The 27,134-nt window shown below is 41.9% G+C and overlaps 1 protein-coding gene and 1 long non-coding RNA gene across 2 annotated transcripts in view; one reads left to right on the top strand and one right to left on the bottom strand.

The window, feature by feature from the left end:
- The first annotated feature begins 3,407 nt into the window (after positions 1 to 3,407).
- Positions 3,408 to 27,134, top strand: part of ehmt2 (euchromatic histone lysine methyltransferase 2) — a 46,017-nt gene continuing 22,290 nt past the window's right edge. The window contains exons 1-13 of the mRNA XM_062973581.1: positions 3,408 to 3,509; positions 8,067 to 8,121; positions 8,240 to 8,479; positions 11,303 to 11,607; positions 13,115 to 13,187; positions 14,901 to 15,001; positions 16,163 to 16,306; positions 17,768 to 17,920; positions 18,555 to 18,669; positions 20,380 to 20,481; positions 23,898 to 24,043; positions 25,692 to 25,835; positions 26,043 to 26,272. Coding sequence (XP_062829651.1) covers positions 3,489 to 3,509; positions 8,067 to 8,121; positions 8,240 to 8,479; positions 11,303 to 11,607; positions 13,115 to 13,187; positions 14,901 to 15,001; positions 16,163 to 16,306; positions 17,768 to 17,920; positions 18,555 to 18,669; positions 20,380 to 20,481; positions 23,898 to 24,043; positions 25,692 to 25,835; positions 26,043 to 26,272 — 1,829 coding nt within the window. The 5' untranslated portion in view covers positions 3,408 to 3,488. The remainder of the gene's footprint in view (positions 3,510 to 8,066; positions 8,122 to 8,239; positions 8,480 to 11,302; positions 11,608 to 13,114; positions 13,188 to 14,900; positions 15,002 to 16,162; positions 16,307 to 17,767; positions 17,921 to 18,554; positions 18,670 to 20,379; positions 20,482 to 23,897; positions 24,044 to 25,691; positions 25,836 to 26,042; positions 26,273 to 27,134) is intronic.
- Positions 14,995 to 19,199, bottom strand: LOC103278054 (uncharacterized). The gene is made up of 3 exons (XR_505816.3): positions 18,955 to 19,199; positions 15,913 to 16,009; positions 14,995 to 15,375 (listed from the first exon to the last, which is right to left on the bottom strand). It is a non-coding gene; the product is annotated as an uncharacterized LOC103278054 (long non-coding RNA).

The raw sequence follows: 27,134 nt of genomic DNA, 5'->3' as shown, positions 1-27,134 counted from the left end.
AAGGGGACTCAGGGCGGATCACATTATACACACATAGGGCAAACATTCAATGCCCATAAACACATCAAACAGAGACCGAGACGAAATGGATGTTATTCCCCATCCCTGGGGGTCTTAAAGTCCTTTGCCATTTGTCAGCTAATATCTACTGTCTGGGGCTTTGGCATCAATTTCTGTCCACTTCGGAGTCCTGCTCAAGATTGGGTTGAAATAGACTCTGTAATAAATAGCAGAAAAATTTGCCAAATGTTCTGCTCAGAGCCTGCTTAAACAGGCAAAAGTAACATCAGCATTCCACTTAAGCACTCTTATATCTTGGAATCTCAATGTGATTTTATATGGAAGCCATTAGCCATACTGCCCGTAGGATTTTGGCTGCTGTGACTCTCAAAAGTAATATTTCCAAGTGATGCCTTAAAGATTCTATTTCTTTATCTTCTTAATGCATGTGTTATTCACCTTCCAAGTCTATAGTGCTCACAAAATAGTTTTCAAAACGTTTTGAAAACATGACTGTGATGATTGAAGGGCCTTGGAAGCATTTAAAATCTCACACTAGGAAGTCTTGGAAATTTCTTCCATGCTGGGTTACTATTATGCAAAAAAGTTATGAATGAAGAAAACGTGTGCAACTTCTCAATTTCAATCCCCAAAACCCCACCCCCTCCACTCCCAAAAGTTCCTCCGTCCAGCCTCCAGGCCTTCTAGTCTGAGCCAGTTTGTGTTATCAGGCTCCGTCTCACACAGGGTTTCCAGATGCTCTCATTCCTTGACCTTGGGTATGAAACTCATGGCAAGGAAGTGTTCTAGTCTCCCAAACACAGCAGATACGGATGCATGACAGGCCTCCCCTCCTAAGAAGAAATATGTACCAATATAGTAGTATTGGGGCCTCCGGTGGCACAGTGTGTTAAAGCGCTGAGCTGCTGAACCTGCGGACCAAAAGGTCCCAGGTTCAAATCCCAGGAGTAGAATGAGCACCCACTGTTAGCCCCAGCTTCTGCCAACCTAGCAGTTGGAAAACATGCAAATGTGAGTAAATCAGTAGGTACCGCTCCAGTGGGAAGGTAATGGCGCTCCATGCAGTCATGCTGGCCACATGACCTTGGAGATGTCTATGGACAATGCCGGCTCTACGGCTTAGAAATGGAGATGAGCACGAACTCACAGAGTCAGACATGACTGGACTTAACGTCAGGGCAAACCTTTACCTTTACTATAGTAGTACAGGCAAGAAAGGCATAAAGCAGGAAAGTTATCATGCTGAGTAAGAATGGCACTGCGCAAAGCAAACTATTTAGGCTTTAAAGGCTACTGTGTTTCCCCGAAAATAAGACAGTGTCTTATATTAATTTTTGCTCCCAAAGATGCTCTAAGTCTTATTTTCAGGGGATGTCTTATTTCTCCATGAAGAAGAATTCGCATTTATTGTTGAACAAAAAAATGAGCATTTATTATATACTGTATAGTAGTTGTCTTCACAAACCAGCATAACCAGACAAACTGTGAATCCTATCAATAATTTCTTGTTACTACCATTATTTCCATGTACAACACTCTATGGTACACACATTTAGTGATCCTGCATGCTCTGGTGTTCTGTTCGGCGGGCAGGCTTCTAAACAAAACCTTTGCTAGGTCTTACTTTCGGGGGAGGCCTTATATTTAGCAATTCAGCAAAACTTCTACTAGGTCTTATTTTTGGGGATGTCTTATTTTAGGGGAAACAGGGTAGATACAGTTCATGCAATTTCTTGGTTCTCTTTCCAGACATCCCCCTTCACTAGATTGGCTTGGTCCTGGGGCAGGTTTCCTGACTTTTTCTTTATCTCTACCAGTGTTGCTTGTGGCAGCCCTTCTCCAGCGATGGAAAGGAAAGGATTAATACCTGTCTGCTTCTTTACCACAATTAAAGCAGATAGCTTTTTCCGTTTCCATTATCCACTGCTCCAATAACCTCTTGGCGGGGGTCTCAACCCCCTGCAGCTTCCTACCTGCACTACAGAGTTTCTCCCATTGGCATAATCTCTCCCTCTTTTTCTCACTTGTTCTATAATTTCCACCTTGCCAACCAAATGAATCCACTCTTCCAAGCTCACAGGATCGTCTCTGTGTAAGGCCCACTCCAGCAACTTGGGTCTCAGGCCTCCCCTGAAATACTCCAACTTGATGGTCTCCAACCAACCCGTAATCCTTCCTGCAAACTCTAGGGAACTCCGCAGCACTGCTGTTCACAGCTGACCTCCAATTAGAGCGCTCAAGGGCCAGGGCTTCCCAGTTCTCAGTGTCTATGCCACAGTTTTTGAGGTTGGCTTTAAGCCCATCTTTAAATCTCTTTTCCTGACTGCCAAGAGCAACAATGTACAGCAACAATGGGGTTGGACTGGATGGCCTTTGCAGTCTCTTCCAACTCTAGGATTCTTTAATTCTAAGAGGGTTTTGTCATCAGCCCCAGAGGGTTTTTAATAATCTATCCTGTATTTATTACAATTTTACCATTTATGTGTTTTAAATACAATTTTTTAAATCTTGTATTGTTGTTTTAATTGATATATTGTATTACTGTTTTATCTTTTTATAGTGTGATTTGTATTATGTTGTTTATATTTTGTCCTTATGTTGTTTGGGCTGCTGCCCCATGTAAGCCACCCTGAGTCCCCGTGGGGAGATGGTGGTGAGGTATAAATAGTTTTATTATTATTATTATTATCTCTTTTCCTGACTGTCAACAGCAACAATGTACAGCAACAATGGGGTTGGACTGGATGGCCTTTGCAGTCTCTTCCAACTCTAGGATTCTTTAATTCTAAGAGGGTTTTGTCATCTATACTGCAGTATAACACTATTTTAACTATGCTATGGAATCACGAGATTTGTAGTTTGGTGAGGCCTAATGGCTCCTGCCAACCTAGCAGTTCGAAAACATGCCAATGTGAGTAGATCAGTAGGTACCGCTCTGGCGGGAAGGTAACGGCGCTCCATGCAGTCATGCCGGCCACATGACCTTGGAGGTGTCTACGGACAACGCCGGGTCTTTGGCTTAGAAATGGAGATGAGCACCAACCCCCAGAGTCGGTCACGACTGGACTTAACGTCCTTTACCTTTACCTAGAACTAATGGACAGAAAAAGGCTAAAGACCTTGGAGAACTACAATCCATAGGACCCCATTGCAATTCAAGTGGCGACAGACTGAATCTTGAGATGCAGAGAAGACTAAAGACCTTGTGAAACTACAACTCCCAGGGTCCCATAGCCGATACAGTGGGGTCAAACGGCATGACTCCCACGGTGTAGCATGCACGCTGAGCAAGCCTTTGCCTCCTCCCCTTTTGTTGTCTTGGCTCTTTGTCTGAGCGACAGGGAATAAGGCTGTGCTGCCCCTTTAAGAGGTTTCCTCCTCCTCTTTCTCCCCCCTCCCCTTGCCTCGCTCGTGACGTCAGTGCGGGGCCGGGTTTGCTGCTGCTGCTTCTGCTTCGGCGCGAGGCCATGGAGGCTGCAAGCGCGGAGGTTTGGGGCTTCCGTGGCTAATGGCGGGAGATTGGTGGGGCGATGCAGAGAGAGGGGAAGGGGGAGCCATCCCGAGGGTGGAAAGAGGAAGGGGCCCCGGTTTCCTCCCGTCCCCATGGCATGTGGCCTTTGCTTTTTAGGGAGCCACATGGGAGGGGCTTGGGTTGCAAAGGAAATGCAAAAGAAATGTTTTTGTGTGTGATGGATGGGAAGGAGCGGTGCTTGGGATATCATCCTGTGTTTTGAAATTTGGAAGTGCAGTCAAGGAAGGAAGATTTCCCCTACTATTCCCAGATTGCATTGAGAGAATCATAGAGTTAAAGGAGGGACCCCAAGGGCTATCCAGTCCAACCCCATTCTGCAATACAAAGCCAATGACTTTGGAACCTTGTCGGAAAATCCCACAAATACTCTTTTTTCTGTTTTATGGACTCACAGATTCATAGTTAGGAGAGACCCCAAGGACAATCCAGTCCCACTCCCATCCTGCCAGGCAGGCAGACACCGTCAAAGCCCACCCAAGAGATGGCCTGTGAATCAAAACCTCCAAAGAAGGAGACTCCAATAAGTTGCTGTGAGTTTTCCGGGCTGTATGGCCATGTTCCAGAAACATTTCCTCCTGACTTTTCTCCCACATCTATGGCAGGCATCCTCAGAGGTTGTGAGGTATAATGGAAACTAGGCAAGTGGGGTTTATATATCTGTGGAATTTCCTGGGTGGGAGAAAGAACTCCTTGTCTGTTTGAGGCAAGTGTGAATGTTGCAATCAATCACCTTGATTAGCATTGAAAAACCTTGCAGCCTGGCTGATTCCTGCCGAGGAAATCCTTTGTTGGGAGGTGTTAGATGGCCCTGATTGTTCCCTGTCTGGAATTCCAGTGTTTTCAGAGTGTTGTTCTTTATTTACTGTCCTGATTTTAGAGTTGTTTTGATACCGGTAGCCAGATTTTGTTCATTTTTATGGGGGTTTTTTCTGTTGAAATTGTCCACATGCTTGTGGATTTCAATGGCTTCTCTGTGTAGCCTGACATGGTGGTTGTGAGAGTGGCCCCGCATTTCTGTGTTCTCAAATAATATGCTGTGTCCAGGTTGGTCCATCAAGTGCTCTGCTATGGCTGACTTCTCTGGTTGAGTTAATATTTAAAAAAAACCTCTAAAATCAGGACAGTAATTAAAGAACAACACTCTGAAAACAGGGGAGTTCCAGACATGAAACAATCAGGGCCAGCTAATTACTTCCCAACAGAGGATTCCCCCAGGGAGGAATCAGCCAGGCGTTGAAGCTACAAGGCTTTTCCATGCTAATCAAGCTGAACAATTGCAACATTCACACTTTCCTCCAACAGACAAGAATCCTTTCTTCCACCCCGGACCTTCCACAGATATATAAACCTCCCTTGCTTAGTTTCCCGTATACCTCACAACCTCTGAGGATACCTGCCATAGATGTGGGCGAAACGTCAGGGGAGAATGCTTCTGGGACATGGCCATACTGTCTGGAAAACTCACAGCAACCCACTCCTTTTTCTGTTTTATGGACTCACAGATTCATAGTTGGGAGAAACCCCAAAGACCGCTCAGTCCCATCCCCATTCTGCCAGGCAGGAAGACACCATCAAAGCCCTCCCAACAGATGCCATCCAGCCTCTGATTCAAAATCTCCAAAGAAGGCAATCCCACTAAGCTCCAAGGCAGCATATTATATTGCCCAACAGTTCTTACCATCAGGAAGTTCTTCCTAATGTTTGGGTGCAATCTTTCCCCCCCCTGAGTTTGAATCCATTGCTCCATTGTGTCCTAGTTTCCAGTGCAGGAGAAAACAGTTTTTCTCAATGGGACATTGTTTCAAGTATTTAAACAGGGTTATCATGCCATCACTTCCCTTGATCTTCAATTTGGACAGTATGCTTAATGGAAGGAGATAAATACAGTAGAGTCTCGCTTATCCAACCTTTGCTTATCCAGTGTTCTGTATTATCCAACACAGTCTGCCTTTTTGTAGTCAATGTTTTCAATACATTGTGATGTTTTGGTGCTAAATTCATAAATACAATAATTACTACATAACCGTGTATCGAACTGCTTTTTCTGTTGATTTGTTGTAAAACATGATGATTTGGTGCTCAGTTTGTAAAATCATAACGTAATTTTGCATTTAATAAGCTTTTCCTTAATCCCTCCTTATTATCCAACATTTTCGCTCATCCAACGTTCTGCTGGCCCGTTTATGTTGGATAAGTGAGACGCTACTGTAATGCTAAGATCCCAGGTATCCTCCAGAAGAAGGATTTACACCAGGGGCTATCAACACACAGTAGAATTACCGTATATACTCGAATATAAGCCGTCCCAAATATAAGCCGAGGCACCTAATTTTACCACAAAAAACTGGGAAAACATATTGACTCGAGTATAAGACAAGGGTGGGAAATGCAGCAGCTACTGATAAATTTCAAAAATCAAAATATAGTAGAGTCTCACTTATCCAACACTTGCTTTTCCAACGTTCTGGATTATCCAACACATTTTTGTAGTCAATGTTTTCAATATATCATGATAGTTTGGTGCTAAATTCGTAAATACAGTAATTACTACATAGCATTACTGTGTATTGAACTACATTTTCTGTCAAATTTGTTGTATAACATGATGTTTTGGTGCTTATATTGTAAAATCATAACCTAATTTAATGTTTAATAGGCTTTCCCTTAATCTCTCCTTATTATCCAACATATTCGCTTATCCAACGTTCTGCCGGCCCTTTTACGTTGGATAAGCGAGACTCTACTGTAGATACCAATAAAATTACATTAATTGAGGCATCAATAGGTTAAATGTTTTAAAATATTTACATAAAACTGTAATTTAAGATAATAATAAACCTTTAATAAATTAAGACTGTCCAACTCTGATTACCTATATACTCGAGTATAATCCGACCCGAATATAAGACAGCCAGGACTCTCACAAGGGAACTTTTTCAGCCCTACAAAAGGGGTGAAAACTCGGCTTATACTCAAGTATATATGGTAATGTAATTTGAGGTCAATTGAACTGCCCTGACTCAATGCTATTGAACCTTGGGAGTTGTAGTTTCACAAGGTCTTTAGGCTTCTCCACCAAAGAGGGCTAGGGCCGCACCAAACTGCAACTCACATGAGTCCATTGCATTGAGCCATGGGAGTGAAAGGGTATCACACTACATTCTACTGCAGTGTAAATGCACCCTTGCTCTTGAGTCTGCATAGGAGATGTGGGCGGGGCTTAGACATTTGGCAATAGGCCACACCTCTTCTAAATAAGCTTCTTGATTAGACCTGGGTTGCACTTGGCCAGTTCATGCCTCCAAATGGGTCAGAAATGCTCTGGCAGATTGGCTCAGTTTATAGGCAGAACAGAGCAGGAGGAAGCCCAGGGAAAAGATGCCCAAGAGGCAAAAAGATTATTTATTATTGTTACCATTATTGTTGTTATTTGTATCATTAGTATCAGTCTTACTGTGAACTATATCAGAGGAAAGTTGTCTGGAAGCTCTGGATGGTTGAACCTTCTCCCATTTGGGTTGCTGTGAGTTTTCCGGGCTGTATGGCCATGTTCCAGAAGCATTCCTTCCTGACATTTCGCCCATATCTATGGAAAGGCATCCTCAGAAGTTGCAAGGTCTGTTGGACCTATGCAAGTGGGGTTTATATATCTGGGGAATATTGTCCAGGGTGAGAGGAAGACAAGGCAAGTGTGAATGTTGCAATTGATCACCTTGATTAGCATTGGATGGCCTTGCAGCTTCAATGCCTGGCTGCTTCCTGTCTTGGGGAATCCTTTGTTGAGAGGTGTTAGCTGGCCCTAATTGTTTCTTGTCTGGAATTCCCCTCTTTTCTTTATTTACTATCCTGATTTTAGAGTTTTTAATACGAGTAGCCAGATTTTGTTCATTTTCATGGTTTCTGTTGAAGTTGTCCACATTCTTGTGGATTTCAGTGGCATCTGTATAGTCTGACATGGTGGTTGTTAGAGCAGTCCACCATTTGTGTGTTCTCAAATAATATGCTGTGTCCAGGACAGTAAATAAAAAATGGGACAGTAAATAAAGAACATTCAGAATTCAGGGGAATTCCAGACAAGGAACAGTCAGGCCCATCTAACACCTCTCAACAGTGAATTCCCCCAGCCAGGAAGCAACTAGACTTTGAAGCTGCAAGGCTATTCAATGCTAATCAAGCTGGCCAATCTGAGGATGCCTGCCATAGATGTGGGCGAAACGTCAGGAGGGAATACTTCTGGAACATAGCCATACAGCCCAGAAAGCACACAGCAACACCTTAACAACAATTTAACTGCCTTGGCTCACTACTGTGTAAATTGGGAAGTTGTAGTTTGGTGAGGCACTAGCCCTCTTTGTAGAGAAGACTAAAGACCTTGTCAAACTACAACTTCCAGAGTTCTATAGTATTGAGCCATGGCAGTTAAACCGGTGTCAAACTGCATTCGTTCTGCAGTGTAAATGCACCCACAGTCTTGCTGAGTCCTATATGTCCACTTCTTTGCTCCTGTTCTCAGGGTGAAACTCTCCGAGGGATATCGTCCCTGGTGGAAGCAGGATCAGACGAAGCAGGTAATTTTTTTGGAAGTTTGGGATAGAGAATGGGGCAGATGCCCTTCTCTCCTGTCCTCAGGCCCAGGTTTGAAACCTACTCATAGTATTGTGAGTGTATCTCTCTCTCTTTTTCTAGATGCTGCCTCCTCCAGGGATGGATCCAATCCTTCTTCAGAATCCTTGTCTCCTCGGAAGTCCAAAAATGCTTCAGGAGGAGTGTCCGAGAGCTCGTTGGCTTCTAGCAGAAACACCGATGATGGAGCACGAACACAGGTGACCGGGAATAATAAAGAAGCAGGAAGCATGTCGCCTGAATCCGGGGGGATTTCAGCTGGGTCCACTACCAGCCCAAGCCCAGGGAGCAAAGGCTTGCCAGGTGAGAAGGAAAGAAGGCATGTCGTGGGATTGCAGCCATGTGGCTCCAGTGTTGTTATTTTATTTTATTTATTTATTTACAGCATTTATATTCCGCCCTTCTCACCCCGAAGGGGACTCAGGGCGGATCACATTACACATACTAGGCAAACATTCAATGCCTTTTAACATAGGACAAAGACAACAACATAGCTCTGAGCGGGCCTCGAACTTATGACCTCCTGGTCAGTGATTCATTACAGTTAATTGTACTGGCTTGCTCTCTCGTCTGCGCCACAGCCCCGGGTTATTGTTGGGTTATTCTATCTATCTTTCTGCTTTTATACCTTCTGTTTTGGCTTTATAATATCCTGTGATTCCTAATGGCTTGATGTGAAGCTCCTTTGTATGTAGATATGTAGGCAGTCCCCAAGTTACGAACAAGATAGCTTCTATAGGTTTGTTCTCAAGTTGAATTTGTGTATAAGTTGGAACAGGCAAATTTAACTCCAGTGTAACTCAAGTGTAACTCCATTTAGATAGATAGATAGATAGATAGATAGATAGATAGATAGATAGATAGATAGAGATATATGCACTTATAAATATATCTGCGAGCTTTGGAAAGAATAGGGAGGGTTAACACTCATATGGTGTTTGTTTTGCTGTTTGTGTTCCTGTTCAGAAGATTTCAACCTACTTTCTGTCCTTTTGATAATTGGATTCTGAAAAAAATGGCTTGTTGTTGAAACAAGGATTTGGGGATAAAGCTTCAGTTGAGACACCTTTTCTGCAATTTTCTGAATTAGCACCCCAGATAACCAAACCCAATCTAAAGTTGACCAAAAACTGATTCATAATCCTTTTGTACTAATGTTGGAGTGTGGTCCCTGGTCAAAGTGGTCCCAGGTCAAGTGGTCCCTAGCCAAAGAAAGGTTGGGAACCACTGGTATAGATAGAGGGGATTTGCTACTGGCCTGTAGATATGTATGTATTCAGGACTCAGAACAAGTACAACAAGGCAGGATATCAATAGAAAAGATTAGTGACTGGTATTAAAAATGGCATCTGCACCATGAAGATTAATGTGAGGTCACAGTTGGGGTATCCACTTCTTAGATTGAATGAAAAATTATATTTTGGAAGGGGTGTGTGTGTGTGTGTGTGTATCTGCACTTTGCTCTGAGGCTCAGAGACTGATTTCCAAGAAAAGGCCAGATGAAGGAAAACAGAAAAGGGGGAAAGTTAGGGAAGGAAAAAAAGAGAAAGAAGGGAAGAGAAAGGAAAGAAAAAAGAAGAGGAAGAAGGAAAGAAAAGAGAGGGGGAAGAAAGTGTGTGAAGGAAAGGGAGAAAGAAGAGAAAGAGCCACATAGAAAATGCAAACCTGGGCAAAGCTAGTTTTACAATATAACTCATTTACCTGCGGGAGTACTACTATGGTCTCATCTACTCAAATCTTACAAGAAATCTCCATACATAGGAAAAATTAGCAAACTCATATTATATTTTGTATTATATTTTATATTTTAGCACTTTTTCATGTGTGTGTAGAAAGAGGTGGCCAACACGGAGCAAAGCTTTCCAAATTATATGTCATGACTCCTTGTTATGTCATCTGCAATGTGTGTGTTGCATGAACATAATCAAAACCTCTGATTCTAAGTGAAATAAACAATAAATCATGTACCAGTAGTTTTAAAAACATAAATGAAAGATTTTCATGGGATAGGTTGTTTCCCTATAAATTTCATTATTACAATTTACGGTACATATGTGTCCATATCTCTTATAAGGGTTCGGTTTGACCTCTGGTTTGGCAGTAAAACTGAATTATTGTATCATGAAATGATACATGTCTTAAAAAAGTGTATCACCAACATGTAAGCTTTGGAAAACTGATGCTTAGAATATTTTGTAAATATTTTATAATAAATATTTTGTCAGTAAAGGTACATTGCTACAAGTGCCCATTTTTCCTCTAACTTCTAAATAAAATGTAACTTTGATCCTTCGGCAGTGATAATTCTTTATTTGTGAGGTTCATATTACACTATGTAACAAAATTTGAAAAATTATTCCATTCTTGGTTTGAAAGTGCTATTTCCTGTTTTGTTGTGCTGTACTTACAGTAGAGTCTCACTAATCCAAGCCTCGCTTATCCAAGCCTCAGGATTATCCAAGCCATTTTTGTAGTCAATGTTTTCAATATATCGTGATATTTTGGTGATAAATTCATAAATACTGTAATTACAACATAACATTACTGTTTATTGAGCTACCTTTTCTGTCAAATTTGTTGTATAACATGATGTTTTGGTGCTTAATTTGTAAAATCATAACCCAATTTGATGTTTAATAGGCTTCTCCTTAATCCCTCCTTATTATCCAAGATATTCGCTTATCCAAGCTTCTGCCGGCCCGTTTAGCTTGGATAAGTGAGACTCTACTGTACTTTGAAAGTAGTTGTTATACTCCAGAAACTTTGTTTTTGTGACTGCCACAAACTATGTTGAAACAGTTGAGAGCCTGTGAGATATTCCTTGAAAGACTATAGCAAAATACGCTGCGGGATGTCCCTCACGCAAAAACATAGTTTTTGCATTTTAATAAACTTTTTCCATGTTTTGATGATAGAACCAATTAGGAAATGATGTTTATAACTCAGGAGCAAGAATTTTGTTACACAGTGTTACCAGTTCTGGGCTGAAACTTCTGTGACGGTGGATTCTGGAAGTTGAAATCCAAACTATTGGGAAGTACTAAAAGTTGAGAACCCCTTGTCTATATAAAGATTGAGGAGTAGCAATGTAGTTAGGATTCTCTGTTCTGTTCTATTTGGTTTCAGGCCATGCGGCCAAGACTTTCCCTTCATCCCCCAGCAAAACGGGTGGTCCAAGCCGGGCAAAGATGTCTCTCACTGGAACCAGCAAGTCCCCGACATCTATCCAGAGCTTGGCCATGCGGCTGCTGAGTATGCCTGGGTCGCGGCTTCCTGGGGATCCTGGGACACCTGCAACTGAGACTCCGTCCTCAACCCCGGGCCCAGCCTCAAACCCATCCCCGGCTCAGCCTCCATCCCCAGCTGCTGAAGAGGTCAAGCCCAAGGTCCATCGAGCCCGGAAAACCATGGCAAAGGCCAACACGTTGCAGGTAAATCTGTCCATGTAGTTTCATGGCTTGGCCGCTTTCCATTGCATATCTGAAATATTTCCAAACTTGTTGGGCAAGTGGGCTTATTAACAAATGACCCTCCACATAAACGTATAACAGAGTAACTTATTAGCAGCAGCAACGTGTAGCCAAAAGTGATAAAAAGAACAAAAGCACACAGATCAGTGTTATCATTCCCTATCTTTTAGGAGGCTTTTCTTTGTAGCAAAATAATATAGTTGGAGTACAGTAGAGTCTCACTTATCCAACATAAACGGGCCGATAGGATGTTGGATAAGCGAATATGTTGGATAATAAGGAGGGATTAAGGAAAAGCCTATTAAACATCAAATTAGGTTGTGATTTTACAAATTAAGCACCAAAACATCATGTTACACAACAAATTTGACAGAAAAAGTAGTTCAATACGCAGTAATGCTATGTAGTAATTACTGTATTTACGAATTTAGCACCAAAATATCACGATGTATTGAAAACATTGACTACAAAAATGCATTGGATAATCCAGAACGTTGGATAAGCGAGTGTTGGATAAGTGAGACTCTACTGTATTTAGAAAAAAAAAAGGTTTCCATGACACAAATAAAGTTCTTTATACTTCCTTCTTTGCTTCCATGCTGGGTTTCTTTTTCATGCAGATAAACAGCTTTGCTCTCACAGAGCCTCCTTTCACACTGAACTTCCCGTCGGAGCGGTACCTACTGATCTACTCACATTTGCATGTTTTCAAACTGCTAGGTTGGCAGAAGCTGGGGCTAACAGCGAGAGCTCACCCCATTCCCTGGATTTGAACTACTGACCTTTTGGTCAGCAAGTTCAGCAGTGCAGTGGTTTAACCTGCTGTGCTACTGGGGGCTCCGGGATGCCGTACACATTAGGAAAATTTAGTTTCCTTGGAAGTTTCCCATCCAAGTACTGACTGGGGCTGACCTGGCTTAGTTTTAAGCATCCATGCTGTCTGGAAGCTAAATTTCCTAATGGGTTATTGTACACATTAGGAAAATTTAGCTTCCAAACAGCATTGATGCTTAAAACTAAACAAGGTCAGCCCCAGTCAGTATTGAATAGGAAACTTTCAAGGAGTGCCAACTGTCTTGGGCTATATTTCAGAGGAGGGAACTGGGAAAACCACCTCTGAGTGTTCCTTGCATGAGAAAACTATGGTTGCCGTATGTCAACAGACAACATGAAGGCACATACACCCAGGCTTTGCTCTTCAGTCTGACCTTTTAAACTGTTTCATCATTCTTGTGTTTGTAAATTATTGTCGTAATGGCTACATTGTTTTATTTCCTTTTGGCTGGGTTTGCGTTCTTGAATGCAGTTTGGTTTAGCAGTTAGTTCGAATACACGTTAAATAAATGTTTGAGATGGTCTTGGTTAAAGGAGTTTATCTTGAGCACTACTGGTTTGTTGCCCAAAAGAATGCCAAGGCTTAAGCTTAGATAAAAATGTCTTTTCCTTTCTTCATCCTGTCCCCTTCAAGGTCCCTGAAAAGCGAGTCTCTGAGATGTTACATTTCCGAGTTCCAGATGATCTGAGGAGCATCGAAGAGCCAGGTATGCCTTGACTTTGGCAGCTTTAATGTAACATAGGATGGGATTCTGGGGATCAGAACTGTTTGTTAGCAATCTATTTTTTACACCTCCTTTCCACCATTTGGATCAGGCATGTGCAAACTTTGGCCCTACAGGTGTTTGGACTTCAACTCCCACATTTCCTAACAGTCTACTGGTTGTTAGGAATTGTGGGAGTTGAAGTCCAAAACACCGAGGGAGCCAAAATTTGCCCATGCCTCATTGGATGATGGTGTGGCTGCTTTTGAAAAGCATTCAAAAACCTCAGCTTGACCAGAGAGTTGTAGCCAGACCGCAAACAAGTCAAATACAGCAGTTCACAACTTGAAACAGCTCCGTTGTCCACTGGTTTATTTCTCAGCACAAATCCAAATGCTGGAAGTCACAGAATCACAGAGTTGGAAGAGACTCCAAGGGCCATCCAATTCAACCCCTTTTCTACCAGGCAGAAATACACAATCAAAGCACTCCCAACAGATGGCCATCCAGCCTCTGCTTAATAACCTCCAGAGAAGGAGACTCTACCAGGCTCCGAGGCTCTTTCCTTCTGAAAGTTCTTCCAAATGCTTAGGTGGAATGTCTTTTACTACAATTTGAAAACATTGTTCCATGTCTTAGTTTCCAGTTCAGTTTAGGCTTATCCAAAGCTCTCCGTTTCCCTATTTGAGCCTACCTATATATACCTATATACCTATATACCTATAAATATATAATAATTATAACATATTGTATATACATATAATATTCATATTATATTGTAATATGATATAATACTAATACAATATAATAATATTAATTATATATTATATTTTACATGTAATATTACTAATAATATTACAATATATTGATACAGTACAATATAGTAATTTATTACCAGTATTGTACTATGCCAATATAATATTGTATGTAAATTTAATTTGTAAGCCGCTCTGAGTCCCCTTTGGGGTGAGAAGGGCGGCATATAAATGTAGCTAATAAATAAATAAATAAAAATACTGTGTTTTAAGATCTTTTGGAGAGGACTTTCTCTCTGTCCTACCACCATCCCACACACATTTTGGTGGGAACATAAGAGAGGGCCTTTTTGGTGGCTTCCCCCAGACTGGCCCCATGTACACTGTCACAGTATATGGTCAGTGTAGACTCGTATATCACTATGTAACACGGGTTTTGTTCCTGGGTTATAAATGTCATTTCCTAATTGGTTCTATCATAAAAAAACATGGACAGAGATTATTAAACTACAAAAACTTTGTTTTTCCAGGACATCCTGCAACACATTTTGCTATAGTCTTTCAACGAATATCTCATTGAGTCTCAACCGATTCAACATAGTTTGTGACAGCCACAAAAACGAAGTTTCTGAAGTATAACAACTATTTTCAAAGTAAATTACGCACAATTAAGCAGGAAATAACACTTGCAAACCAGGAACATAATTTTTTTCAAATTTTGTTACATAGTGTAATCAGTTCAATGTAGTTTCCAAAATGCAATATTTGGTCAGCAGGTGAATACCTTTTTACTCCATCAGTCTTTTGGAGGGCTTCTTGCTTTGGGACCCCTTACCCCAGCAGTTGTGGAGGGTGACATACCTGTATTGCGTTTTATAAACTTCCTTGGAAAACAGGCGAGATATAGATTTAAAAAATGAAAGAATGACAAAATCTCTCATTTCCCCCTCTCTTCCTGTAGAGGAACCGGCCAAACGCAGGAAGTATGACTATATGACCGAGGCGATGCACAAACGGATGCCTCTCTCTCTCCAGCGGTCAAGTCCCAGAGCTACAACAGAGGTAGGCCTTTCTTCATCTGGACTAATTTTGGATATTTTTTTATATAGGTAGAAGCGACAACTCCAAAGTTGGAAAAAAGGCATGTTGGCAGTTTTTAAAGGTGATGCATAAACTTGTTGCATCTAAATCAAGGAGCAGTGCACTTTTTATTCTTCTGTGGGATTAAAATCCCACAATTCTTTGTAATTGGCGATGCTGGGTGATGAAGATGATGATACTAATATTGATGATGATACCTTTAGGCAGCTGTGGATACCAAAATTCATAGGAGGTCTATCCTTTCTTCCCTTCTTTTCCTCTTTCTTTTCTTCCTTTCTCCGTTCTCCCTTTCTTTCCCCGCGACATCATAGACAGCCACTTCACCTAGTAACAACCTTTGTGGTGTAGATATACAGACATATAAATACTGTACATTGACTTTTACAAATAGTGACAGCAAAATCAAGATATGCTTTTGGTGATTTTAATATTTTAAAGCTGTGCATGTAGGAATCCATGAATGCAGCATCTGTGGATACTGAGGGCTAGCTCTACTTGGTTGACTGTGGCGCCCTCTACAGTGCCATATAAAATCCAGATTATCTGGTGTGATAATCTGGATTATATGGCAATGTAGAAGGGGCCTGCTCGGGCTGTGGCGCAGGCTGGAGAGCAGCTGCAGTGAATCACTGCAATGAATCACTCTGACCAGGAGGTCATGAGTTCGAGGCCCGCTCGGAACCTATGTTTGTTTGTCTTTGTTCTATGTTTAAAAGGCATTGAATGTTTGCCTATATGTGTAATGTGATCTGCCCTGAGTCCCCTTCGGGGTGAGAAGGGCAGAATATAAATGCTGTAAATAAATAAAATAAATAAATAGTATGTCTGGTCATTTTTAGCATCGTGAATGCACCAAACAATATAGAGATTACCTTCAGGAGCAAGTAGACGGTTCCAGCCCAGTTTACCTGTCTGAACATATCTCCCTCCTATGAGCCACTTCAAAGATTAACATCATCTGGGGAGGCCCTGTTCTCGTTGCCAAAGGGGACAAAAGACACAAGGCCTTGTCAGTGGTGGCCTCTCGGCTGTAGAACTCCCTCCCCAGCAACAATATATCAGCCCCCTCCCTTCTAGCCTTCAGAAGGAAGGTGATGTAAATAAGTGTGCCCATATTCCCAGATCACCGTGACAGAAGATATGACAGCCCCAGCCACCGCCTCACAAGACGAAAGAGGGCCAGATTGGGAGACGGAGGTGGGGGACGACTTCACCCTCTTCTACGACAGCTACTCTGTGGATGGCCATGTCGACTCAGACAGTAAGGTATGGAGCCAGAACACTTTCTTTGGAAGGGGCAGTCGTTGGTTTTTTAGTGTCCAGAGAGACAAGGTAACTAAAATAGCACATTTCCCTTTTATCACCCATCTAAGTAAAAGGTAAAGGTTTTCCCCTGACGTTAAGTCCAGTCGTGATCGACTCTGGGGTTGGTGCCCATCTCCATTTTTAAGCCATAGAGCTGGCGTTGTTCATAGACACCTCCAGGTCATGTGGCCAGCATGACTGCATAGAGCGCCGTTACCTTCCTACCAGAGCGGTACTTATTGATCTACTCACATTTTGTATGTTTTTGAACTGCTAGGTTGGCAGAAGCTGGGGCTAACAGCGGGCGCTCATTCTGCTCCTGGGATCTGAACCTGGCATCTTTTGGTCCGCAATTTCAGCGGCTCAGCGCTTTAACACACTGTGCCACCAGGGGCACCCATCTAAAGAGAGCTGCTATAACAGATATGGGCAAACTTTGGCCCTCCAGGTGTTTTGGACTTCAACTCTCACAATTCTTAACAGCCGGCTATTAGGAATTGTGAGACTTGAAGTCCAAATCACCTGGAGAGCCAAAGTTTGCCCGGGCCTGTGCTATAAGGTATATGTCAGAAGGAAAGAGTGGCAAAACCACCTCTGAATAAGCCTTACCTAAAAAAACCCTTTGTCCTTAAATCATTGGTTTGTCCATTTTTACATCGTTCATATCTTTTGTTATTTCCTATTTATTCTCATTATTTTGGACTGCTTACTACAGGCTAGTAGTCATTTATTTATTTAATTTGTATACCATTCTTCTCCCCTAGGGGGACTATTATGACTAATACTCATAATATTATGACTAATTTATGACTATTAACTAGCAGAAAGCTAGGAACCCATCCTGTGATAAATAGTGAAAACACCACTCCTTGTGTCTAGATTAGGCCCCTTCTACACTGCCATATCAAATCCAGTTTATCTGTTTTGAACTGAATTATATGGCAGTGTAGACTCATGTAATCCAGTTTAAAGCAGATAATGTGGATTATATGGCGGGGGGGGGGGGAGAATAAATCACCTAATTTTTCACTATTCTTTCCATCACTCAATGCTACTCAATAAACATATTTTAATATGTATTTTATGTTTTTTATAGAAATATGTTTATATATATATCTTTTATAGAAATACATTTTAATACATGCATTTATTGAACCTTTACAATGATTACGTGTTTTGACTTCCACACAGCCATATAACCCAAAATATCAAGGCAGAAAATTCCACAATATCTATTTTGAACTGTGTTATCTGAGTCCGCACTACCATGTATTCCAGTTCAAAGCAGAAAATGTGAGGTTTATTCAGCTGTGTGGAAGGGGCCTATGTTGTAACCCTCCTTGAGCCTCAAGGAACGGTGGGTAAGAAATAAAATTATTTATTATTACCACCCAGATTCTAATTTCTCCTTTTCTTTTATAGTCAGATGCTGATGTTGCTGGAGAGCATATGAGCGAAGAAGAGGAGGAAGAGGAAGAAGAAGAGGAGGAAGAGGAGGAGGAGGAAGAAGAGGAAGAGGAGGAGGAAGAAGAGGAGGAGGAGGAGGATGAAGAATCTGGTAATCTTTCTGACAGGGTGAGTTGAAGGTCATTTTCCCATTTTAATTGCTTTAAATTAGCAGATAGGGCTTTTTCAGTTGCGGTGTCTTAGTTTCAAAACTCCCTTCCTGCTGTTTGGCACTTGCAACTTCATCTTTCAAGAGAGTTTTTAAAAACATAGTGGTTCAAACTAGACTTTCTTGAGTAGCTGCTGAATATGTGTTGTTTTGTAAACAGTCTCCGGCTTGATTTAATTTTCCTAGTTTGGATGGTCCTGTTCTTCTATGTTTATATGTGCTTCAGCCAAGAACGTTCCGTAAGCAAATGAATACGTTATGTAACAATAATGTATTCAATAATGTAAATTGAAAAAATATATATGTTCCTGCTTTGAAAGTGTTGTTTCCTGTTGAATTGTGTAGTGCTTGCTTTGAAAGTAGTTGTTATACTCCAGAAACTTCATTTTTCTGCCGCATCACATTATTGACTCATGGTTAGCTTAAGCGGCTGAGGGGGAAAAGGAAGGGGCCTGAGGCTGTTAGGAATGGTGGGAGTTGAAGTCCAAAACACCTGGAGGGCCCAAGTTTGCCCATGCCTGGTCTATACCTATGTACATGCTCATGTCTCCAAGCTAGAATCCCCCATTTCAGGGTCTCCTTTCTGTGCCGCAGAGTGCTGCCTCCAGCTCCAAGCGCAAGGCCCGGAAGCGGTGGCGGAACGACAGCCCCTGGGTCAAGCCCTCTCGCAAGCGGAAACGCAAAGATCCCCATCCCAAGGACGCCAGAGGTAATTGCCGTGCAAAAGCTCTGAAACAAAAGCAAGATGGAATGGCAAGAGGGATGTTCTGCTGGGAAACTGAATCTGGATTCCTGGGGAAGCAGTGGCTCCTTTAAGTGGTCTAGATTGAGCTGAGAGATGATCTTCAATATACCAGCGACACTATGTGTTTAAACTCTTTTTAAATTTAATTTTCAAAAACACAGCCTTCGAGGTCTAACTTTTGCAGATTTGAAAAAAAATTCTGTTCCTGGTTTGAAAATGTTATTTCCTGTTTAATTATGTGGTACTTACTTTGAAAGTTGTTGTGCTTGACAGTTGTTGTTTGAGATTGATTACCTTCCCTGTCTCAATCTTGTCTGGTCTCCTCTGACGATCCTGAGCTGTCTGCTCGAAACAGACGGAAAAAACTTCAGACTCCTTTCAGTTCAGCTATAAAAAGCAGCTCAAACTTTATTGCAGTATTTACAGCTTATTTACAAAACAGATCCTATGATCACCAGACTCCTTCCAACTACATCAGAGCATGCCCTGTAGGAGTGAACATTCCATCCTTATCGCAAAAAAACCTCCGTCCCGGAACTTACCAAAGTTACACTCTAGCAATTCATTCCCACTCCATGCATTTAACCTCTTCACTTCTAGATCACACACAGCTTTAAATTATCAAGCACTGTTTCACACTATATCAAAACATTCACTGACGGTTCTACTCCAGAAACTTTTTGTGGCTTCTATAAACCATGTTGGATTGGTTGAGACTCAGTGATCTATTCAGTGAAAAACTATAGCAAACTGTGCTGAAGAGTTTCCCACAGAAACTAAGTTTTTGCAGTTCAGTAAACTTTCCTCATGTTTTTCTGATAGAACCAATTAGAAAATGACATTTATAACCCAAGAACAAAAATCGTGTTACATAGTGTTATTGACAGATTTGATTAATAAAATCTCTGTAGGAATCTCTTGGCCCTCCAGGGCAATTCTTCTGCCAGATGTGGACCCTTGAGTTGTGTTGGAAAAGCTAGATATTCCTAGAGGCAACATCTGTCTAAGGATATCTACGTTGATTATAGAGTTGCTCTGGAGGACTTAGGGATTCTTATGGAGTTATGCTTTCAGATACAAAATGTGCATTTTTTTATTCATAGTCCTGAATCCATAACCCCCTAGTGGCGCAGTGGGTTAAACCTTTGTGCTTACAGGACTGATGACTTGAAGGTTGGGTTGTTGACCTGAAGGTTGCAGGTTGGAATCCAACCCGGAGAGAGTGCGGATTAGCTGCTCCTATCAGCTCCAGCTCCATGCGGGAACATGAGAGAAGCCTCACAAGGATGGTAAAAACATCTGGACACCCCCTGGGCAACATCCTTGCAGACAGCCAATTCTCTCACACCAAAAGCAACTTGCAATTTCTCAAGTCATGAAAGAAAAAAATCCATAACCCCAGCAAATGTGAAGGGGAGGGTACGGAAGTTTGATTGTACTATTTTATTTGTACATTATTGTTTTAAAATTACTTTATTGATGTGTTTTTAGTTGTATTTTGCATTACTCAAAATATTGTGAGCTGCCTTGAATTTCATATTGGGAGAAAGGCAGGATTCAGGAGTCTGAAATCCCCAGGATTGCAAACTATACCGACTGAGTAAATAGCTGTCAAAATGGATAGAGTTGGTTGTGCATGCATTGCTTTTCCTCATTTCTTTGCTTTCTTTCTAGGGTTGAATGGTGGCCCTTCGGCCATTCAGAGCGAATATACCGAGGTGCCTCTTGGCTGCTTGGAGCTGCCCAACGAAGGGGCCTTGTCCCCCAACCATGCCGGTTTGTACTCCAGCTTTTCTCCCTGTTAATGTCAATGGAAAGTGTGGTGGGTTGTCGTTCAAGGACAGCTGCAGGAGGATGGCATTGAGCAAATGGTGTTGTGCATGCCTGTGGCAGAAACTAAGCTCAATTTCATGCTGGGTAAAGCTTTGTATGACTTTCCCTTGATTTTAAAGAGCTGGTTTTACTACTGGACAAACTATGAAATCAGGATTTATGTATTGTGCCAGAAGCAAATTGAGAATACAGTTATAATGTATAAAAACCACAAAAAAGTTAAAAACGTCATTATGCCAAATTTCCTTTGACCAGAAGCTGGCCACCTCAAGTGCCTCTGGTGTCGCTGTGAGAAGGTCCTCCATTGTGCATGTGGCAGGGCTCAGACCGCATTGTAGGAACTGGTCTGTGTTTAGCTCTTCTCCACACTCACATCTTGTGGACTCCACTTTGTAGCCCATTTCTTAAGGTTGGCTCTTCATTTCATGGTCCCTGAGCGCAGTCTGTTCAGTGCCTTCCAGGTTGCCCTGTCTTCTGTGTGCCCAGGAGGGAATTTCTCATCCGGCCTCAGCCACTGATTGAAGTTCCGGGTTTTTACCTGCCACTTTTGGACTTTTGCTTGCTAAGGTGTTCCTGCGAGCATCTCTGTAGATCTTAGGAAGCTATTTCTTGATTTAAAATGTTGGCATGCTGGCTGATATCCAAACAGGGAATGATCTGGAGATGCCAATGCCTTGGTCCTTTCATTGCTGGCTGCTATGTCAGGTGGTGCAATATCTGCTAAACAGTATAATTCCTCCAGTGGTGTGGGGTGTAGACATCCTGTGATAATGCAACATGTCTCATTAAGAACCACATCCACTGTTTTAACGTGGTGAGATGTGTTCCACACTGGGCATGCATACTCAGCAGCAGAGTAGCAAATGGCATCCACTGGCAGATGTCTTCACAACAATAATAATAATAATAATAATAATAATAATAATAATAATAATAATAATAATAAATATAATGACAATGGCAATTATTATTATTATGCAAGGACTCTGGCACAAGCCAGTAAAGATGGTTCCAGTGGTGATTGGCACACTAGGTACAGTGCCTAAAGACCATGGCCAGTACTTGAAAACCATCCGCGCTAACAAAATTACCATTGTACAGCTGCAAAAGGCCACCCTACTTGGATCTGCACGCATTATTCACCAATACATCACATAATCCTAGATACTTGGGAAGAGTCTAACACATGATCCAATACAACAGCCAGCATCGTAATCTTATTTGCTGTGTACTAATCTTGCTGTGTTTCAAATAATAACAACAATAATCCTTTATTTGTATCCTGCTTTTCTCCTTAAATGGGACCCAAAGTGGCTCATAACATTTTTTAAAGCAATACAAGTCAACCATACATATAATAGTAACCAATAAAACAAAGTTTACAATAAGGTATAAATAAACATATTTAAAAACATTTAACAAATACAGCTGTTGCGGGAAATTCAGTAAAGATGGAAAACTTAGCAGACTCACTGAAAGTTAGCCTTGTCATTCCAGATTAAGTATCTTCATTAAAAGTTTGCATGAACAGGAAGGTCTTTAACTGCTTTTTAAAAGATGTCAGGAAGGTGGCTGTTTTAACCTTGGGAAGCTTTGATGAGAGAAAAGGGACTGGGGAAGGAGGCAGGGACTCTGCTTGCGTATAGATTTATGCATTTCCCATGTGATGGTTTGGCACAAGGAAATCATTTTTTAAAAGGAATCGACCAGATGATCACTTTCTGTATCAATTCATATAACGAAAAAAATACATCCTAGTTCTAAAATGACTTGGATTGACCAAAATGTGACATAAGACCCAAATGAGAGAAAAAAATCTTGAGAGTTTGTGTAATGAGAGTTTGTGTAAGCTCCTGTCAAAGCCATCTCAACACTTTTCCCCTTCACTGATATTTATGGTATGTTACTGCAATTTTGGTCGTGGGAAGGGTATAGAAACATAGAGTTGGAAGAGACCCAGTCTAACCACCCTCTACCCTGTAGGAATACACAATCAAAGCACTCTTGGCAGATGGCCATCCAGCCTCTGCTTAAAAACCTGCATTGAAGGAGACTCCATTATCCCAACAGGCAGCATATTCCAGAGCTTCTTTTCTTTTGATGGAGCCCTCGGTGGTGCAGTGGATTAAACCCTTGTGCCGGCAGGTCTGCTGACCTGAAGGTTGCCGGTTTGAACCCGGGGAGAGTGGGTGAGCTTCCTCTGTCAGCTCCAGCTCCCCATGTGGGGACATGAGAGAAGCCTCCTACAAGGATGGTAAAACATCAAAACATCCGGACGTCCCCTGGGCAACGTCCTTGCAGACGGCCAGTTCTCTCACACCAGAAGTGATTTGCAGTTTCACAAGTTTCTCCTGACATGAAAAAAAAATCCTTTTGATCACTTTCCTGTGTAGACATTCCAGCTTGTCAATATCTGGTAGTCATTAAGTAGTACATCTCCACCATTCAAATGCCTGTAGTGTTGCTGACTGTGGAGATGTGGGACAGGGGGAATCTTTTTATCCCACCGCTGCCACCAATTGTGGAGATCTCAGGCAGAGGAGAATTTTTTTCTTTCTATTCTTATTCACTTTAGATGGTAGCGTTACTTCGTTTAGAATATGTGTGACAGAGGCTTGGATGTTGAAAGAATAATAATAAGTTTATATCAGGCACAGAGCTTAGTGGTTACACTTTCTTAATTAGTTGCAAATATAACTTATGATGAATCCACTTTCAAAATACTTTCTCCTTTCCTTGAGCAGTCTAAACCTTTTCCTCCTCTTACAACCAAAGCTATCAACTGATCACTTTGGATCTAACTGGGATTGCTTCCCCTTACCACTCAGACTCTACGAATAAACCTAAACAAGTCACTTAACTTGCTTAATTTGACACAACTAGAGATCTGAGCTTCCCTGGTTTCCCTAATTTGGAACCAGTGCCTTCCCTGTGACTCAAATCACAGACTAAACTGTTTTTTAAAACATTCCCTCCTTTTCCTCCAAACGGCTGTTGGCTCCGCCCTCGTTACTATGGCAACCTGCTTCAGAATGCTGAGCTGGCTACCATTCCCCACGCACTGGTAACTAATACTTACCCTTTTAAACATAATTAAACATGACTTTTAAAACGAAATTAAACATGACATCTATAAATCAAAATAAAAGCACACTTCTTTACACTGACGTAGCAGATTATTGAAGATAACTTGTTTAGACCACAGAATGGTGCAGCATTGAGGAAAGTAGGTGCTGGTTTAAGACTCTTGAGACTTTATTGTCTAGCTTTACAGTTCCATGACAAAACTTGAGGTTGGAGTTCTTGTTCATAGCAGTCACTTTCCAAGCTCCTATTTTTCCCTTTCATGTCTCCCATAGGAGTGTCTAATGAGACGAGTTCTTTGGAGACAGAACGGTTTGAGGAGCTGCCCCTTTGCTCTTGCCGCATGGAAGCCCCAACGATTGAGCGCCTCAGCCAGCAGGCTGGGAATCAGTGCATGGCGACCGAAAGTGCCGACGGAGAGGTGAGAGTTTCTGTGATTTGGAAGGCAAAGGTTTTCCCCTGACATTAAGCCTAGTCATGTCCGACTCTGGGGGATGGTGCTCATCTCCATTTCTAAGCCGAAGAGCCAGCATTGTCCATAGACACCTCCAAGGTCATGTGGCCGGCATGACTTCATGGAGCGCCGTTATCTTCCCGCTGGAGCTGTACCTATTGATCTACTCACATTTGCATGTTTTCAAACTGCTAGGTTGGCAGAAGCTGGGGCTAACAGCGGGAGCTCACCCCTCTTCCCGGATTCGAACCATTGACCTTTCGGTCAGCAAGTTCAGCAGCTCAGGGGTTAAACCTGCTGTGCCATTGGGGGCTCCCCTTATTTACATAGCTGGATATAATTTTATACACAATTTTTCTAATAATTTTGTGTATGAATCAGAATCTGAACCATCAGAAACTGTCTCAGCCATCCATGTAGACAATTTTGACGTATTTTGTAAGTCTGGATAAGTGATGATCAGCCTGTATTATATTTATGGTGTTTTTCACTACATTTTGATTTATAATAATGTTTTGGGCCATTCTGAAATCACAGTTTTGGTTTGCAAAAGCAGAATTTACTGCAGGTGTGAGCAAACACCAGCCCTCCATATGTTTTGGACTTCAATTCCCACAATTTCTAACAGCCTACTGGCTGGTAGGATTTGTGGGAGTTGACGTCCAAAATACCTGGGGGGGGGGGAGGTTTGCTCATCCTAATATACAGTCATCTGCCCACATTAGTTTTTTAAGCATTTATAGATTTAATTATTTTTGGATTGCTGTATTTACCACCACCTCTACTGTTCTGCTACACACAACTGAAAAACATGTCCGCTCCAGGCATGTGTAGGCCTTCCAGTGTGATTGTATGGTCCATTTCCAACAGAAACGAACCATAGAATTGCATAGAGGACCTACAAATGCCTAGAAAGGTGTTTTAAAAATAGCATTTATATTTTTTATAAATGTTTGTTTACTGTTTCTCACTTTCATTGGACCCTATTCCCCTAATTCCTGCAGATGTGGAGGGATTGCTTCATGATAAATAAATGAATAATAGGTGTTTTGAGTCTCCTTAGGGAGAGATAAGGCAGAATATAAATAAACAGAATAAACATAATAATTATTGGCACAGCGGGTTAAACTGCCAGCTACAGAAGATCTTGCCAACCAGAAGGTTGGCAGTTCAAACTGTGGTCAAGGTGAGCTCCTGCCATCATCCTTAGCTTCTTACCTAGCAGTTTGAAAACAGCAATGTGAGTAGATAAATAGGTACAGCTTTGTTGGGGAGGTAAATAAGCGCCCCTGAAGAGATGCCGGCAATTCGATCAGGAAGGTGTCCATGGACAACAGGTTCCTCAGCGTGGAGAAACGGAACAACAGCACCTCCCCATGGATTAGTGGAGCACAACCTCCAGATGCCAGAGATGAAAAAAGGGGGAAGCCTTGCCTCTGTTTATGTATTGTCTGTCATTGTTGTCAGTTGTATAACGGCATTGAATGTTTGCCATATATGTACTGAGTCCCCTCGGGAGATAGAGCAGAATATAAATAAAGTTTATTATTATTATTATTATTATTTATAATAATGATAATACTATAAGTAATTGCATTGTTTTTTATGTCCCTAGCTCAACGGCTGCAGCAGTAGCATCTTGAAGCGGGAGACGATGCGCCCCTCCAGCCGAGTTCCCCTGATGGTGCTGTGTGAGTCCCACCGGGCCAGGATGGTGAAACATCACTGCTGTCCCGGATGTGGCTATTTCTGCACTGCGGTGAGAAAATAACAAAAAGGAGGGCTGTGTTGGGAAGGGTGGGGATATTGGTAGACTGGAGCCAAAGGAGCCATTGCCAGAACTTCTGATATATCTCAGAGAAAGGATATTGTTCCAGGGAACCAGAGAAAGATCAGACTGTGAGGTTACAGCCCTGTTCACTCAGAGTCCTTTGGCAACTTTCCCCTCCCTTCTTTCACCCTTTAGGGTACTTTCTTGGAGTGCCACCCTGATTTCCGCGTAGCTCATCGCTTCCACAAGGCCTGCGTTTCCCAGCTGAATGGCATGATTTTCTGTCCGCACTGCGGAGAAGATGCTTCCGAGGCCCAGGAGATCACAATAGCCAAGGCAGACACCTCCACCCCGGTCCCCATCCCACCATCGCACGGCCAGGTCATCTCCGAGGGTACAGGCCGTGCTGACACTACACAGCCCAGGTAAGGGCATAGTGCCAGGCTTGGATGCAGGACTCTGAGAAGGAAATGCAAATATATCATTTTTATTCCTAATTTCTAGTGTAGAAAAATGAAAGGACAAAAACAAAATTGAGGAATCAAGCAGTGCCTTTATAGCCATTTTTCAATTTTAGCATGGGCTTTGACTGTGATAACTGATGCTGAAATAAATTAGTCAAAAAGTGCTGCTTATTTCTTTATCTGTACTTTATCTGCCTTCCATTTTTATGTTGAACAGATCAATTATCTCTTTAGTACTGAACTTTCCAAACTCTGTGTTGCAACATGTTAGTGTGCCAGCTGCAGTATGTAGGTGTGTCGCGCAAATGTAATGAAAAATGACAAAAATATTGGAAATACGTGTGTTTTTTTTTATGTCAGGAGCGACTTGAGAAACTGCAAGTCGCTTCTGGTGTGAGAGAATTGGCTGTCTGCAAGGATATTGCCCAGGGGATACCCAGATGTTTTACCATCCTTGTGGGAGGCTTCTCTCATGTCCCTGCATGGAGCTGGAGCTGATAGAGGGAGCTCATCCGCGCTCTCCCTGGGTGGGATTCGAACTTGGCAGCTTTCAGATCACCAACCCAGCCTTCAAGTCACAAGGCTTTAATCCACTACGCCACCGGGGGTCCGTTGGAAATATTTGTTGTTAACTTATAAATCATATATTTTTAAAAGGGAATACAAAGAACCAAATCAATCTTCATGATATGTATAAGTAGTAGAAATGAAAAGGATTTTTATTTAGAATTTTTTAAAAAACAATACATGCGTACATACATACATACATACATACACACACATACTATTTATATCCTGCCTTTCTCTACCCCAAAAGGGACTC

This window comes from Anolis carolinensis, chromosome 2, assembly GCF_035594765.1.
Source record: "Anolis carolinensis isolate JA03-04 chromosome 2, rAnoCar3.1.pri, whole genome shotgun sequence".
In the NCBI taxonomy this organism is placed as follows: Eukaryota; Metazoa; Chordata; class Lepidosauria; order Squamata; family Dactyloidae; genus Anolis; species Anolis carolinensis.
The sequence above is the reverse complement of the archived record's forward strand: the minus strand, read 5'-3'. Positions and strand labels throughout refer to the sequence as shown.